The sequence below is a fragment of the Carcharodon carcharias genome, chromosome 1 (assembly GCF_017639515.1).
Source record: "Carcharodon carcharias isolate sCarCar2 chromosome 1, sCarCar2.pri, whole genome shotgun sequence".
NCBI lineage: Eukaryota > Metazoa > Chordata > Chondrichthyes > Lamniformes > Lamnidae > Carcharodon > Carcharodon carcharias.
This window is the reverse complement of record NC_054467.1, coordinates 86,540,985-86,558,613: the sequence shown is the minus strand read 5'-3', so window position 1 is coordinate 86,558,613 and position 17,629 is coordinate 86,540,985. Positions and strand designations below refer to the sequence as shown.

The 17,629-nt window shown below is 40.1% G+C and overlaps 1 protein-coding gene across 1 annotated transcript in view; it reads right to left on the bottom strand.

The window, feature by feature from the left end:
* Positions 1–1,761: 1,761 nt before the first annotated feature.
* Positions 1,762–17,629, bottom strand: part of ap1ar (adaptor related protein complex 1 associated regulatory protein) — a 102,185-nt gene continuing 86,317 nt past the window's right edge. Inside the window, exons 9-10 of the mRNA XM_041184645.1 lie at positions 15,249–15,371; positions 1,762–4,282 (exon numbers count right to left, since the gene is read on the bottom strand). Of these exons, the coding sequence (XP_041040579.1) occupies positions 4,017–4,282; positions 15,249–15,371 (389 nt within the window). The 3' untranslated portion in view covers positions 1,762–4,016. The remainder of the gene's footprint in view (positions 4,283–15,248; positions 15,372–17,629) is intronic.

The following is a 17,629-nucleotide window of genomic DNA, read 5'->3' as shown; positions in this document are numbered from 1 at the left end:
GAGACGAGGCAACCAATCTGGCCTACTTCTGTTTGCTGTATAGTCAGTGGTGCAGTTAGAAGGAACAAAACACTGAATTTTAATCAGCTCTTGCCCTGCTTGGTCTTGGTAAGTGGTGGGAAACAATGAACCTACAATAAGGTGATGCCTGGACCTGAGAGACTAATTATACTTAGAATTGTTAATCCTGCAAAATTTGCTGCCCAATAAATTATAAATAAATACAATGGCCCAAGTCTTCTGGCCACAATAGTTGAGATGTTTCCCGCATTTGAGGGCCCCACTGGAACCAACTTACGCAGGAACCCAGAACTTGAAGTTTGGCAGAAATGGTTCTGAAAACCCACTTTGATGATCCTGCCAGGATGAGTCAGTGTGTAAATTTGGATTGTTTGCCCGGTACTTACGGTTATTTCCACTGATTTATCTAGGGATTCTTCTGGCAGGCATAAAGCCTACTCCAGGAGCTCAGCCCTATAAATCAGGAGTGTCAAAGTACTCCTGTACCCCTGGCTCTGCTCATCACTTTACCCACACACCAACTTACCCCAACTCTTCTTTGACATCAGTGGGGCTGAGGAGGCAAGGGTGGGGAGTGGAGGGAAGGTGGAGTGAGCAGAGCCTGGATGCTGGAAGGGATGGGGAGAGCAGACTGGAGGGGAACAAGGTGAGCAGTGTTGGGGCGGGGAGGGGGTTGAGCAGAGCTGTGGTGGGTGGAGTGGGGGAAAAAAGGGGGAGATAGCTGAAAACAGCACCTACCAGAGGATTGCTGGACCTCAAGGGGCATGCCTTGCTCTGATGATCTCAAAGCCGGCATGTGGCTTCACCACATCTGCGCCTTACCATTCACTAGTCCTCCTGAGTGCCTTCGACAATTGCTCCTTGCTGCAGCAGGGAGAGGAAGTCCCCGTTGCTTCAATGTAAAAAGATAGCAGCACGCTTTCAAACTGAGTCAGTGGCATACACCTCCACTTCGCCATTGACTGGAAGATCCAGGCCATTAATGAATTTGACATTTGGGTAACATCTCACCGCTGGTCATATATTGTTTATCAAGAACATGGGAAATATTTTCACAGATTTATCATGTCAACCTTCATAGTGGCTGGGAGTGTCCAAATAACAAAACCTATGGGATATGTAATGCCCTCTCCTGAGTTTGAACCAGTGTCGCACTGGCTTGCTCCCATAACTGTAGCTGATCACAAAATCACCAACTTGCAGATTGGGGGTGGGGTAAGGGGAACATGCTAGGGGAAGCATTGCTTGGCTGTGGGTCCCCTTGTGCAACAATTCATCCTCCTTTATCAATCAGTCTCAAAAAGTGCCTTGGATACAAATGTTACCGCTCAAACTCAACTGGAGAAAACGAGACAGGATAACAAAGTTGTAAAGATATCCAAACACTTGAGGATAAACCCTGGGGGGAGGCAGTATATAATATTGGACAATACTCATCAATTAGTATGAATTTAATATGCACACAATGTATGTCAGTGTTTGCTATGATAGATTAAGGGTGATGAGACACAATGTGTGTCTCATAGCAAATTTGTTACCAGTGGGATCTGAAACAATGTTAACTGAGGAAAATATTCAGATGATGAAAGGTCATTGACCTGAAATGTTAAACCTGTTATCTTCACAGATGCTACCAGACTTACAGTATTGACAGATTTCAGATTTCCAGCATCCACATTATTTTGCTTTTGTATTGGTTTTGCACATATCATAATTTTCCAAATAAAATACGTATCCTGATTTTCAAAATCAAATTTGCTTTATCAACATATATAATACATCTCGACTTTTGCAATACAGCGGTCAAAGTGACCATTTATTGATGAAAATAGTGAGAAAACTCAACTCAGCAGAAGGGTCCGTTCCCATCCTAATTATGAACAGATGCCTGGCTGGCTCCCACCCAAGTCGACTGAACGAGCTGACAATATTGTCAATTGATTGAATGTAGCATGTGACACGGAGACAAGTTCCTCAGAACAAGGCAGTGTTCTTCATACTAATGCTTTGAAGTAAAAATTTTAATCATTAACACAGCAGAGAAAAGAGCAAGCTACATGGCAGCCTTCAAACTTTTGGTGACAGACGTTGCTGAAAACCATGGTAACCGGCAGCACAGAAATCCAATGTCAATGAAGCAAATGTTAGCTTGTGCCTTGAGTTTGCCAAAGCGTAAGGTCCCAAGGCAAGCAAGCCAAGGCCCCTAGATGTGGAAGTCGGGCTCAGCTCAAGCAGCAATTTTTAGAATATATTCACCAGGTAGATCAAATCTCAAGATTGATCATTTCTTTCAAAAAAATTAAGTTTATAACTTCGAAAATTAATAGAAACAACGGATGATTCTCATTTATGCCTTAGGTGGTGACTGGATTTAAAAGAAATAATGGAAATGTTGCATTTCAGTGCTAAGTATGCATTATCACTCACAACCCGCCTGAAAAAGGTGTTCATGACTCGCTGCATAAATACCATTTTGATTTGTTACCATGTGTAATACACACCTGATTTTTAAAAATAATTTTATAGGGAAAAATTCAGAAAATTACAGTATTAATTCCAGATCCACAGTTTGCTTATCCACCAGCTTGGTCTCCATCAAGCTTATGGGCATGTGAGCCATGTGAGAAATATAAATCACAATAATGCATGTATCCTGTTAGTACAGCTGTCACAAATTGTCTGGTATTGGGTTTTGGAAGATAAAATGCCTATCAGACTGCCTAAACAAATAAAATCAACTGGTTGAAAATATTTTAGAGAATGAAGAAAGAACTTCAGTTTGTAGTTGCTGATTTTAGCTTACAACTTCATTTCCTGACAAAACTACATAATTTTAAGTTTTTAATCTTGTTAAAAACAAACAGCAGAATTGGAAGCAATTTTTTGATTAAATTTTTATGCTTAAAGTCGTATGACAGTACTGGAGAATGAAATATTGAACTCTTAGTACAGATACCAAATCACAACCTGATCAGATTTATTGGTGCAGCATGTTTGAACTGCCAAATCACTTACTACTGCTATTCCTTACATTCTAATATTCTCCAAACTAATTTCACAAACGATCCCTAGTCAGCACAAAAATAATTATATGTAACGAGAGAAACCTGAAGGCATGTTAGACAGGGAACAGAGCAATAAATTAACCCGTTATACCGTGAATCACTGTCCACTAGGAGAATCAAACTGGAATCGCAGCCTACATGCATCTGAAGTCGAATGCACTCCATTTTAAAGGAAAGCTTTATTTCAGCTAAGGCCTGTCAGGGCCCCAGTCACATGATGGCACAAACTGCTATATCTGTTACTGAAGAGGAAATAGCAGGAACAGGTGGTGACAAGAGATACAGGAATTGGCATATTCATAGATCACTGAACCAAGCTAATTTTACTTGACCTGAAATATTGTAATATTTTTGTTTGAAAAAAAGTAAACATATATTGGAGAAATATGAGTTCACACTCAAGAATAACTCAATAGAGATGATAGTATAATTTAAAACAAACCTAAGGTTCTTTTGGTATGTAAAGAAAAAATCAATCCCATAAGGCTTCATGATATTTACATATCAATTTAACAGTAATGATCAAACGTGATCAATAAACCAGTTTAATAATCCAGTGTATCCAATATTTGTTACTCCTTATACAACCAGGACAGCAGTGGCTCATAAAAATGAATACCTACGAACATGCATCTTGTAGCTAGAAAGTTTCATCAATTAAACTTCACAACATATTTTCCCTTTACAACACAGCCTTTTTAATCAACACCCAATGGCTTAAAAAATCATTCATAAGCTGGAAGTTTACAAGAATTGCACTTAATTATAAATTGTATGTGCTAGCACGATACAAAGCAGTCACGTTCTTCTGCAGTCTGTGTAGAGTCAGGCCATCACTCAAAGGTTAAAAAGTCCCACTAGAGTTGAAATACATTCTTGCAAGGTCCTAAAAAGTTGGTCTCAACCAATCCACATGATCCGGCAAGATCACTACCTACTCTGCTGATCACCGTCTGTATTTTTCACTTCATTCGGAGAGAGTTCTAGAACTGGGTTCACAAAACCTGCATATTCAGAATTCCCGTTGTCATCCAATTCAGCACTGACAAAATCATTTTCCCATTCAAGTCCAGTTGATTCATCTGATGCAGACAGGGGGTTGCTCCCAGGTCTATGGCTGCTGTGCCTTAAGGCTGCTTGGAGTATGTCTTCTTCTGTTCTTGAGCGTTCTCTCATTGGAATCATTCTATTAATTCCTTGAATTAAAAAGATGTATATTGTTTTAACCCAGGAAGTAAAAAAAAATACGATTAGGAATCTCAGTTTTTATAGCATAGCAGCTGAAGAAATTATTTTCTACTTCATTCTTACCAAAAACAGATCAAATTTTACAATTTTACTATTTAACAATAAAAAAATGTCGTCATCACAATCTGCAACAATAACTAATATTTCTGTAGCCTCTTCACAAGAGCACTATTAGACAAAATCTGACACTGGGCCACATGAGGAAATATCAGGATAGATGACCATAAGCTTTGTCAATGAGATACCTTTTAAGATATTTCTTAAAACCTGAGGTAGAGGTAGAGGGGTGGGGAAGTTTAATGGGGAAAATTTCAAATCTGACAGCTTACACCATTGCAGGCATAGCAACCAGCAGTGAGACAAAATAAATCAGAAAAGCACCAGAATTGGAGAAGGTGAGAGTTCTTGGAGGATGGAGGGACCAGGGCAAGTTAGAGAGAGGGATGGGCGAGGCCTTGGAGGGATCTGGGCAGAAGGATTAAAATGTTAAAATTTAAGGGGCTGCTGAACCAGGAGCCAATTAAGTCACTGAGAACGGGGATAAGTGCATGGGACTTGCTGCGAGTAAGGACTTATAGATGCAGTCAAATTTATTGAATATTGGGGGTTGCCTGGGAAAGCATTGGAATTGTCAAATTGGGAGGGAACAAAAGTATGATTGAGGGTTTTAGCAGCATAAAGACTGAGGCAGGGTGCAAACAGGCCAGTTATGGAAATAGGCAGTCTTGGTGATTGAGTGGAAATGGTTAGGAGTTCTGCTCTGGATCAACCGAGATGACAAGGTTGTAATCAGTCTGGTTCAGCATTAGATAGTGGCCAGGGAGGGGGATAGAATCAGTAACTAGAGAAGACTGCTTGTGATGGGGGCCAAAGGTAATAATTTTGATCTTCCAAATACTTTGTTAGAGAAACTTTCGTCCATCCAGCAACGGATGTCAAACAAGCAATGTGACAAATCAGATATAGTGAAACAGTTAAGTGTGGCGATGAGATACAGTTGGGTGCCATCAGGAATCTGGTGTTGTGTATTTGGATGTCAAGTGTCAGCATGTAGATGAGAAATAGAAGGGGGCCAATGATAGATCCTTGATTAGGTAGTAATCTAATTGAACCCAATCACTTCCAAAAATGATACATTAAAATACAACATCTAATGATTGATACAGTCATCATACACCAGACAAAGAAATGATGGGTGGAATCTTGTCCTTTCACTGGTAGCAAGCTTGCAAGCAGAAAGGATACGTATTTCGGTGGGATGGTGGCGTACCTGAATCCTGCTGCCTTTCTGAAATTAAGTTCTGGATGGGAAAGTTCATGGTCGACCTTCTCACCCCACTAATTGAAGCCCTTAACTAGGCAATTAAGGACCACTTAAGGGCCTCATCCCGCTGCCACTGGAATTAACCTGGCCGCAGATGGTCCTATTACCATGCAGCTTTCGCGGGAGCTACAATGGTACGGGCAGCTCGTCAGCACTCGGGCAGGGATCCCTCGATCAAAGGCACTAAGTTCCTGATCAAGGGCCTGCACATTGGGAAGGGGTGAGAGCTATCTCTTTCCCCCCTCTCCCCACCACTTGCAACCCCGCGCCCCACCTTCATTACTTATCCGTGTCCTGAGTCGCTCCATGATTTTGGGACTACAGGGGGGGTTTCCTTCTGGCAGCAGCCATGACCTCCCCTGTGGCACTGCTTTGCACAACAGCTGCCAGCCTCTGACTGGCAGGCAGATCTCATTAAGCAGGACTTCTGCCCCTAGGCTGTTGCTTCCAGGGGAAGGCCCAGTGCAGGCCTTGCCACTGCCTGACTGGCTTGTGGTTTGGCGGGCCTTCCCAAAGAGAGCAGCACAGATCCCTCATTGGCTCTCCAAGCACCCGGCTGGACCCCTGTTGCCTCAACAAGATTCTGCCTCATCAGTCATTCAGTGAATTAATTGTAATCTGTAATTGTACAGTGTCGAAGAGGTTATCCACGTATAAGTTGCATGGCGTGTTTCTGGGAAAGGGTATTTATTCTGAAGTTGTTCATCTTGATAGCTGATTTTTGGAATCCATTCCACAAGCCCTTCAAAGAGAAATGATGAATAATTTTGTTTTGTTTATTAGAATGCTCAGCAACTAATTAAAAAGATGTTTCACACAAGGGTAAAGAAAACAAGGCTGTTCCAAGTGATATTTGACTGAGTTAGAACACCTTTCCCGTGTTGTTTGTTTTCCACCTCTGTTGGAAAAAGAGCAAAGTCACTTACCTGATGCATTTAATCATTGGTTTGTTCAGACGCAACGCCTTTGTCTAGGTCTATATTTAGATCACAACACACTTACAGGACGTTTACAATTTATTATGTAACGATGATGGATGACATCTCTTCCAAATGGCTATAATTGAATCTGTTTTATGAGGTTAGGAGTTCTACAGTTAGATTACAGAACTCCATTCTTCTGCATTACATTATACTTAGCTGGGCAAGTTCCCAAAGGTATTTAAATAATTTTATGCAGATTCCTACTCGCCCAAATAATGTAGAATTATAAAAAATGGCCATCTTTTATTGACAGTTGAGATCAAAAATTACACAGCACATACTGCCACAAATCCATAAATGTCAAATCAGTTTGCGTGCTGGACTTAATGCATTCTGGTATTCAGGTTTTCAGTGTCACATTTTTCATCACTAGATATTGTCTCTTAAATAAACAGAAATGTTTTATTTCTTGAATTAGCGTAACTGTTTCAGCAACAACAATTTGTATATGTGAGACATCTTTAATATAATAAAATGTGCCAAGATGCTCTATGAGTGTTTTCAAACAAAATTTGGCACCAAGCTCCATGAGGAGATATTACGAAAGCTGAACAGAAGTGGCAGGTTTTAAAGAGGTAAGTTTTAAGGAGCATCTTAAAGGAGAAGTGAGGGGATAAAGAAGCAGAGAGCTTTTAGGGAGGGAATTTTCGAGCTTAGAGTCTAGGCAGCTGAAAGTATGCCAGCCAATGGTGGAGCGATTAAAATAAGGGATGCTCAAGAAGTCACAACTGGAGCAACACAGAAATCTCATTGGGCAATTGGCTAGAAGAGATTACAGAGATAGGGAGGGGCGAGGCTATATAGATATTTGAAAACAAGGACGAGGTTTTGAAAACAAGAATGAGAATTTTAAAACTGAGGCATTACCAGACTGGGAGCCATCTTCGTTTGTGCTAGGTATCACTCTAATCAATGGAGAGAATCCCTGCGCCCCCCACCCCTGCCACTATTCCCACTGACTTCAATTTTGCCAGGGCTCCTTGATGCCATACTCAGTGAAATGCTGCCGTGATGTCAAGGTCAGTCATTCTCACCTGATGTTTTGAATTTAGCTCTTTTCTCCATGTTTAGGCCAAAGCTGTAATGAGCTCTGGAGCTGAGTGGCCATGGCAGAACCCAAACTGAGCACCTTAAGCAGATTATTGCTGTGTAAGTGTTGCTTGATAGCACTGTCAGCGACATCTTCCATTACCGCTGATGATTGAAAGTAAATGATGAGTCAGTAATTGGCTGGATTGGACTTGTCCTGCTTTTTATGGACAGAACATATTTGGGTAACTTTCCACATTGACGGGTAGATGCCAGTGTTGCAGCTGTACTGAAGCAGCTTGGCTAGGGCCACAGCTGGTTCTGGAGCACAGGTCTTCAGTACTATTAGCAGGATGTTGTCAGGGCCCATAGCCTTTGCTGTATCCAGTGCCTTCAGCTGTTTCTTGGTATTATGTAAAGATAATAGAGATGGATCATCTGCTCAATACTTCTGTCTGAATATGGTTGCAAATGCTTCAGCCTTGCTTTTTGCACTGATATGTTGGGCTCCCCAATCAATGAAGACGGGGCTATTTGTGGAGCCTCTGGTTAGTTGTTTAACTGTACACCACTATTCATGACTGGGTGTAGCTGGACTGCAGATTTTTAATCTGATAGCACAGCGCCTCATGGACATCCAGTTTTGAGCTGCTAGATCTGTTTTGAATCTATTCCAGTTAGCGCAGTGACAGTGACATACAATGCAACGGATGGATGATCCGCAGTGCAAAGATGGTGCTTCACAAGGACTGCTGTGGTCACTCCTACTAATAGCACCGTGGACAAATGCATCTACAACAGGTAGATTGGGGAGGGTGACGTTAAGTAGGTTTTTCCCCTCTTGTTGCTTCCCTTCGTATCTGCTGCTGGCCCAATCTGGCAGATATGGCCTTCAGAACTTGGTCAGCTCGGTGTGTAGTGTTGCTATGAGCTATTTTTGATGATGAGCATTGAAGTCTCGGGTTTCCTTGCCCATGTTTAACCTAATGCCATGAGACGACTTGGGGTGCGGAATCAATGTTGAGGGCACCCAGGGCAACTTTCCTCCTGATTGTATGCTACTGTGCTGGATCTGTCTGGCCAGTGATGGAGGTGTCTGGGACATTGGCTGTAAAAGGTATGATTCGGTGAGTATGACCCTCAGGCTTTTGCTTGTCTAGTCTGTAGGACAGCTCTCGCAACTTTGGCCAAACTCTCAGATGTTAGTACAGAGAACTTTGCAGGTTGACTGTGGTTGATGGCGGGTAGTCCATCTAGTTTTATTCCTTTTTGTAGTGGTATGGTAGAACTTAATGGCTTGCTAGGCTATTTTGGAGGACAGTTAAGAGTCAATTGCATTGCTATTGGTCTGGTTCGGACCAGGTAAGGACAACAGATTTCCATCCCTAAAGGGCATGTTGAACCAGATATGTTTTATGGCAATCCGATACCATTATTGACTTGATTCAGGATTTTTTAATGAATGAATTGAATTTAAATTCCATCAGATGCTGTGGTGGGATTTAAACCTGTGTCCCCAGAGCAATAGCCTGGGTGCTCTGGATTACTAGCCCAGAAACATCACCGTGACATCAACATCCCAGTTTGCACAACCATCACTTGATTGCTAGAACAAAAAAGTGAAATATTTGTATTGAGTTAAGCTTGGTATAAGAAGAATCTGGCAGCAGTTGGCTTTTAAAATGACTATGCCTGTGACTAAATTTAAAGGAACATTTCCAAGTTAAATCAAGACAAAAAAGAACTTCATTTTTGTTACAGATTTGCCTTTCAATTGTCTCTATTTAGGGAAGCCCCAGACTTTATACTCAGCTTGTGAAAAACTGCAACATTAGGCCACGCTTTACTATTTGTGCTACGTCACACTGTGGCACCACGCTTTGCGTTAATTAGAATACTATTACATTAGACAAGAAAAGCAACTAGTAAATGAGACACCGGCGAATAAACAATAGACAGGGTCTACATCACAGCATTGCCCAACAGCACCATTGTTTGAAATATACTTGAAGAAAATATAAAATACACTTGTCATGTTGCATTTTTTGACGATTTACTATAGCAAGGATTTGGGGGGGAAATAAATTACTTTTAATGTTTGGTTTGTTAGGCTAGGTGTATTTCTGCATGTTTAAAAAAGGCACCCAGATGAAAGGTGGTCAATATGCTAAATGGAAGTTGGTATCCCCCAGAAACTAAAGAAGGGTAGGTGGAAGATGGAGGCAGAGAGACAGGGAAGATCTTTTAGGAGAATTGGAAGGCCGTCAGGGTGGCCCCGTGTTTGAATAGATGGGTTAAGGCAGGCTGGAAGACAGAAATGCTGGTAGCACAATTTAAAACACATCCTATAGGAGAGCAAGACGATCCACTAATATGAGGAAGCAAGTTGTGTTTTTTTTTTAAATCATGATGCAAGTGTACATTGTATTGTTTGAAGTGAATCTGATAATAGCTATTGCTCACTCGTTGAAATAAAATAACTCGACAACTCAAAGGATTTCAAAGCATTTTCTTGGTTTGTCTTCAGAAATTTGAAGAAACATTTGTACAGTGAACACAAATATTCAATCCAGGTCACAAGATGATGCTACTTATAAGTATCTATATAGAGACCTTCCATAAAAGTAAAACACTCCCAACTGTTTAAAAGATCAACAGGTGCCACTGGATTCAAGAAGATATTCATAATAGGGGTAATTTGTAAGGATACCCTTCATTAAAAACTCACCAGATCAAGCATAGGCCCCAAAGATAATGGTCCTGAGATTTACCAGGAAGCAAGGAGGCCTAAAACAGATTTGAAAAAATTTGACAAAGCCAGGAATGCAGAGGCCATACCGCATTTAGAAGTGGTACCTCTATCTTTTTTTAAAGTTTGGTTTTCCGTTCAGCTGCTGGCCAAGGAACCCCAGGAAAGTCCAGGGACTTGGGGGTGTTGGGGAGAGGAGTGATTGGGAGAGAGGGGGCAGGCCATGATCGGCAGGGGTAGTTTCAGGGCCTCTCAAGAGGCTGGGGGAAACACTTCTGCTCCTCTGAAGTCAAGATATCAGTTTTCAGGCAAAGTTGGACATAATTTGACATATCAGGAGGTTGCAGAGTTGACCATTTCTCAGATGGAGACACAGAGATTTTTCTGGAGGAAGTGAGGCAATGAAGAAAGCCATCACTTCCGCAGAGAGGGTTGCAAGTTTCAAGAATAGCAGCACAGGAATAAACGTTTCATTAAGAGTGTGTATTTTGAACAAGCCTTAGGCTTTGTGACCAAATGCCTGCCTCTAAGACAGAACATGCAGGGTTGAAATCCTGCTCCGGACAGTTAAGGTGAGTGGAGACAGCGCTCTGGTTCTGAATTCTGGGCTGACTTCAAATGGAATATTTTCAATCGGTGAGTATGGGTAATCCTCACTGTATCGGCTATGGAAGCCCATAAAACCCATCTACCTACCCTATCGGCTGGTATAAAAATGGTTATGGATATGGGAGGAGTGTCATGTTGTGGCCTTTCAGACTGTTAACTGGCCTGTGAATCCTTCCATCACTTGGGGTATAGTGTGAAGGTACAAAAAAAATGAGATGTATGTACATAGACTGAGGCTTCATCCAGAAAGTTGTTTATAGAGAAAAATTGCAGCTTCATAAAGCCACACAGTGGGAAACATGTAGCCTGCTGCAGTTCCATCTCTGGACTCTACTACTAGGATGTGAGGATCGTATCAATCTCAAGTGGCTGCTATGTATACACAACAGCCAATCATTTTGAGTACTTGTGTCATTAAAATTGCATCCAGATGAAACATGAGATTAGGTTTAAAAGCGCAGATCACACATCATCTCCAAAGGAATGCAACATGGAAACAAACACTAAACATTCATGAATTATGTGGTCTTTAAAAATTTGGATGCCCTGAAACTGGCATGTGTGTAGAAAGTATTGTTGCAAAGATTTGTCAGCATATTTATCAAAGGCTATGAATGGGAGGCTTAAGTTGCATGAAAAATCAAAGGCACTGTAGCTGAAAGTCTACAGTGCCATTGCAGAGAGCATAGAGAAGATGTGGACAGGATGTCTTTCCTCCTCCAGGATCTCTCAGATAATACCTCTTTGTAGGATAAAGTTGTGCTCTTGAAATTTTCTTGAAAGCTTTGATGAAATCTTCGATGTTGTAAGTACCTAAAGCACAGCCTCATGATGCCATTGGTATTTTTGACAATTACTATGGTGGATGTCATATCCTCACTAACTGCACTCAGTTGGTGTTCTGGGATAATGCATAGATAATATGAGCCATGGATTTTGAAGATAATCTTGATCACTCAGCAAATACTCCAAGACATCATTTTAACAGTCAAATAGGTCAGTTACTGGACATTGACAGCTGCTTGGGAATGAAGCACTGGTGCATAGAATTTTATTGACAGTTGAAAACCGGCTGAACTTTGAGTGTGAGGAATATTTTCCTATCAATTTAGGTAGTGGCACTGAATGAGAGCATGTATGGCTACATGGGGACAATCTTTAACCCCTTGCCACCTTATATAATTTTATAGCCTTTGCATGAGGCTGTTCGTCCATGGGGAAAGAGATTAATTCACTTGCTAGAGTTAGAGGTCTACAGCACAGAAAAAGGTCCTTCAGCCCATCGAGTCTGCAACGATCAAACAAGTACCCAACTATTCTAATCCCATTTTCCAGCACTTGGCCCATAGCCTTGTATGCCATGGCATCGCAAGTGCACATCTAAATACTTCCTAAATGTTATGAGGGTTTCTGTCTCTACCACCATTTCAGGCAGTGAGTTCCAGATTCCCACCACCCTCTGGGTGAAAAAATTCTTCCTCATATCCCCTCTAAACCTCCTGCCCTTTATCTTAAATCTGTGCCCCCTGGTTATTGATCCCTCCACCAAGGGGAAAAGTTCCTTCCTGTCTACCCTAACTATGCCACCCATAATTTTATACACCTCAATCATGTCCCCCCTCAATCTCCTCTGCTCAAGGGAAAATAACCCCAGTCTATCCAATCTCTCCTCATAACTAAAAATCTCCAGCCCAGGCAACATTCTGGTAAATCTCTTCTGCACTCTCTCTAGTGCAATCACATCTTTCCTGTAATACAGATTCCAGAACTGCACACAATATGATGCTAAGGCAAATGAATATCAGTTGCATTCAGAAAATAAGAGTAGGAACATGAGTAGGCCATTTGCCCTTCAAGCTTGCCTGACATTCAATAAGATCATAGCTGATCTACTACCTTCCCCCACCATCCTTTAATTCCCTTAGAAGCCAAAAATCTATCGATCTGTCTTGAAAATGCTCAATGTCTGAGCATTCATAGCTTTCAAAGGAGAAGATTACAAAGATTCACAACTCTGAGTAAGGAAATTTCTCCTCATCTCAATCTATTCTGAGACTATGAAGTTCTAGATTTCCCAGCCAGGGAAAACAGTTTCTTCACACCCAGTCTGTCAAGCCCTTAGGAATTTAAATGTTTCAATTAGATCACATCTCATTCTTCTAAACTGCAAGGAATATAGACTTAGTCTATTCAATCATTCCTCATAGGACAATCTCCTGATCTCATTCTAAGAATCAATCTAGTGAACCTTTGTTGATGACAAGTTTGCCCTTCCTTGGGTAAAGAGATCAAAACTGCACACAGTACTCTTGATGTGGTCTCACCAATGACATGCATAACTGAAATGAGACATCTCAACTCTTATGCTCCAATCCCTTTGTAACAAAAGTTAACACACTATTTGCATTCCTAATTGTTTGCTGTACCTGCACTGTTAACCTTCTGTAATTCATGCACAAGGACACCCAAGTCCTGAATGCAAACATTTCCCAGTCCCTTACGATTTAAAAAAAATTCTTTTTTATTTTTCCTACCAAAGCAGATAACTTCACACTTCGCCACATTGCATTCCATTTGTTATGTTCTTGCCCATTCACCCCTTCTATATCCCTCTGCAGCCTCTTTGCATCCTCATCAGGTACGTTTTGACTCAAGTTTGTATTGCGAGCAAACTTGGATGCATTACATTCAGTTCCCTCATCTAAGACATTAATATAGATTGTAAACAGCTTGGGTCAAATAACTTGTGGGACCCCACTAGTTACACCCTGTCAAATCCAAAATGTCTTGTTTAATCCTACTCTCTGTTCAGTTCATTAACCAATTCTCAATCCATGCTAATATATTGCTCCCAATTGCAGGAATGTTAGTCTTGTATAATAGCCTCTTCTTGTATGGCATTTTATGAAATGCTTCCTGAAATTCTTAATACACTGCATGCATTGTTTTCCCCTCATATATCTTACTAGATACATCCTCATAAACTAACAGGTTTGTAAAACACAATTTTCTTTTCACAAATCCGTGTTGAATCTACTTGTCATATTATGATTTTTTTAAGTGCCCTGTTACCACCTTCCTAATAATAGATTCTAGCATTTTGCCTACTACTGATGTTTGGCTAACTGACCTGTTCTCTGTTCTTTCTTTCTTAAATATCAGGGTGATGTTTGCCAGCTTCCAATTCTTAGAAACTGTTCTAGAATCTAAGGGATTATATATCCACCAAAAGATTATTTTATGCTGTCAATGAGTCCTGTGCCAGGCCCACAATCTGGTCCACGGAAAGGACTCTTATGTTTCTTAGTCAATAAAAGGTTAATAAATTGTGTATGTAATAAAATATGAAGAAGAATGATTAATTAGTTTCCTGAAGTTTCAGATAAGCAGTCACTAGTAAAATCACCAGTTCTTTTTGAGATCATGAAGTTCCAAACAAAACAAAAAAAGGGACATTGCTTTGTTTCAATGGAGCAACTGGCAGGTTCAAGTCAGGTATTACTCAAGAGAAACATGACAGCAGAGGGCGAAACAGGTGGAATTTGCTTTTCATAAACCAGAACTTTGCTCAGATATAGAAGATCTCACGCAACAAAAGTAAACTTGAACTCATCCAAAGCGCTGCTCTCCATGTCCTGACTCACACCAAGTCATGTTCTTCTGTTACCCTGTTATGTTTAAGCATCTATGAACAAAAAGCTAATTTGGAAATCTCAGAAGGAATGGGTCAGGGTGAAACTCCTGAGAGATAGAAAAGTGGTTTTGCATATCCAACAAACAGTTTAGATTAATATAAGCTCCTAAGGTGGACAGAAATTCAAGGGGGGGGGGACAAAAGAACCACCATGTATCTTTAAAATTTATTTACAAAAGACTAGGCTAGTTCTTACTGTCGTGATGTGCTTCGTTTAGATAACGGACTGCTTGCTGCAGCCATTTAACTATATATCATCATTTGATCTGTTTTCAAAGTTTAACAAACATGCTTCATATTTAAACTTACAACAAGGTCTGCTGTGATGTTGTTCTAACCTTGAAGACTTGAGTGAGAATTTGTGGAGCCATGGGTCAGCTTAACAGCTAGAAACCATTCCTAGAACAGTGGCTTCTGGGAAGGTTTCCTAGGGCTGAGCTTCCTTTCCTTTTGGGATTCTGAGCTTCTGCACAGTGATATCATTAAAATTTGGGGATGAAAAGTTAGTATATTTAAGACATTTTACCTTCTTCATCCTCCCACTCGAGGTCCAGCGAAGTACTGTCGTCATTTGTTGATTTGGTTTTAGTAGTCAAGTCACAGCTGCTTTCAGTGTTTGGTGTCAGAATAGTTGGTTCTGAGGAGATTCCTAGCATGAAGGCAGGAACAATTCTTAAAATATGAGATTAACTAAAGAATTTATATTCTCTCTCAAAATAAGTAGCTTCTATGTCAACTTAAAAACCTATCCTGATCAAACTCTTTACAGTTATGACAAAGCGATAGAGACTGGATGCTTATAGCATTAGAGCAACAATTCTAGAGTCATCACTGTACATTCTAACCTGCTTGGTCAAAAAAAAATTAAAGATTGTTGCTTGCATCACAGGCCATTTGTTTTTTAATAGTATTTGCATTGTGCTATGAATCATAAATAGCTTATTCTGCAGTTGAATATTCTACAGAGTTTTGTTTTATTTGTTCATGGGATATGGATGCCACTGGCTAGGCCAGCATTCCTTGCCCATCCCTAATTGCCCTTGTTCAGAGGGCATTGCTGTGGGTCTGGAATCACAGGTAGGCCAGACCAGGTAAGGATTGCAGATTTCCCTCCCTAAAAGGATATTAATGAACCAGATGGGTTTTTACAACAATTGGCAATGGTTTCTTGGTCATCATCAGACTTTGAATTTCAAATTTTTTAAAAAACTACTATTGATATATAGATATACTACTATAGATTTATTAACTAAGCTGCCACAGATAGTAAGTGAACATGCCAATATTTTATGACATAAGGTTTTGCGGTACAAAGAATTGTTTTATTTAGCATCACATCATCTAGTACTGTGCAACATTAAAATACGGCTTTCACAATTTATAACAAGCCATTATATCTGAATTTTTACCTATCAAATTGGTTATTTCTACAAAAAATTACATTTTTCAAACATAACTTCTCTTGAAGAAATCCATGTCGGCTGTCCTTAATTAATCTAAACATTTGAAATGCTTGGACCATTTGGAGTGCAGAAAAAGACTGGCATGCAAAGCTGATAACTAGCGTGCCACTGCCACTGCAGCACCTAGCCAAACAAGCCAGTAAATTATTTTACTCAAAATTAAAATTCATGGATGGCAGCTTATAAAAGACATCCTGTTTTCAGGCATCTCTGCTTTTTGGATAGCTGGAATTGAGACACTGTACTTGTATTTATTTTCCCCAAATCAGTCACTCTTTTATCCTCCACTCTGCTTCTTCTGAGGGTTTCCTAACTCTTCTAACTATTCTTTTTAATAAGCTTTTAAAAACCTCATTTAAAAATCTGCTTGTCCTTTTTCATATTAACCTTTTGCTCATCTATACTCGCTTTACGTCCCCCTACTGAACTTTATTACCAATGAATATCTTTGCTGTTAGCAACGCTAACTATAAAATTTCTCCCTTTAAATTCAGTTTAGGTTTAATCTCTCAACTTCTCAATGGAACTCTATATTTTGATGTACACTATTTTCACCTTGAGGGAATTTTTTTCTCTCTTATGAATCCCATTTGAAGATTTCCGATCGATGATCTTTTGGCCTACGTTACCTATCCTACCCATAAACTTTGGCTCGATCCCCTTATAGTTTCCCTATCTCTCCTGGAATTATTAAAATCAGAAATACTGGGCCATATCTTCTGGGTAAAATACTGCTGTGTTAACAACACATATCATCATTAAGGTGCAAATTGGCTAAAATGTTTAGGGATTAAGAAATAAACCATAATTTGCTGGTCAGTTTACACCACTGTTGTTTGACTTGCACAAACAACTTCGTCTTGTTATTTTGCTAAATTTGCATATTAATTGCAAATTAATTATAACTTTCTATGGCAAGTTTAAGAGCAATGTAATAATTCTTAAAACAACACCAATTCCACCTCTCTGGCCCAGAAAAGGATCAATTTAAATTGTTCAATCACATTTCGTACACAGTAAATTGCTGGGAGATCGAAAAAGATGTATTATTTTCTACTTTTCCTTGCTGTCCAATAAACAACCTATTCATACTTTTGTAATAGCATATCCTATGGATCCCAAATCTGGCAGCTAACAGTCATTTAAATTAGCAATACTGGCTTGTTGACCTTTTGAACACAGATGAAAAGAAAATGAGGAGGGCATGCAAAAAGTAAATCACTCTAATCCATTTATATCTGGTTCATATCTTGTGCCAATATATCATACAAAGGGGACCATTAAACTCAGTTGGTTAGATGGCTAGAGTGTGGTGCAACATGATGCCAAATCCTCCATCAGCTGTGGTAGTTCATGGTGCCTATCTCCTGACCTTGCTTAATTCAGAGTGGTGCCCCTCAAGCCACATAACCAATTGTCTCTCTCTAATGGGTAGAGATGTCTA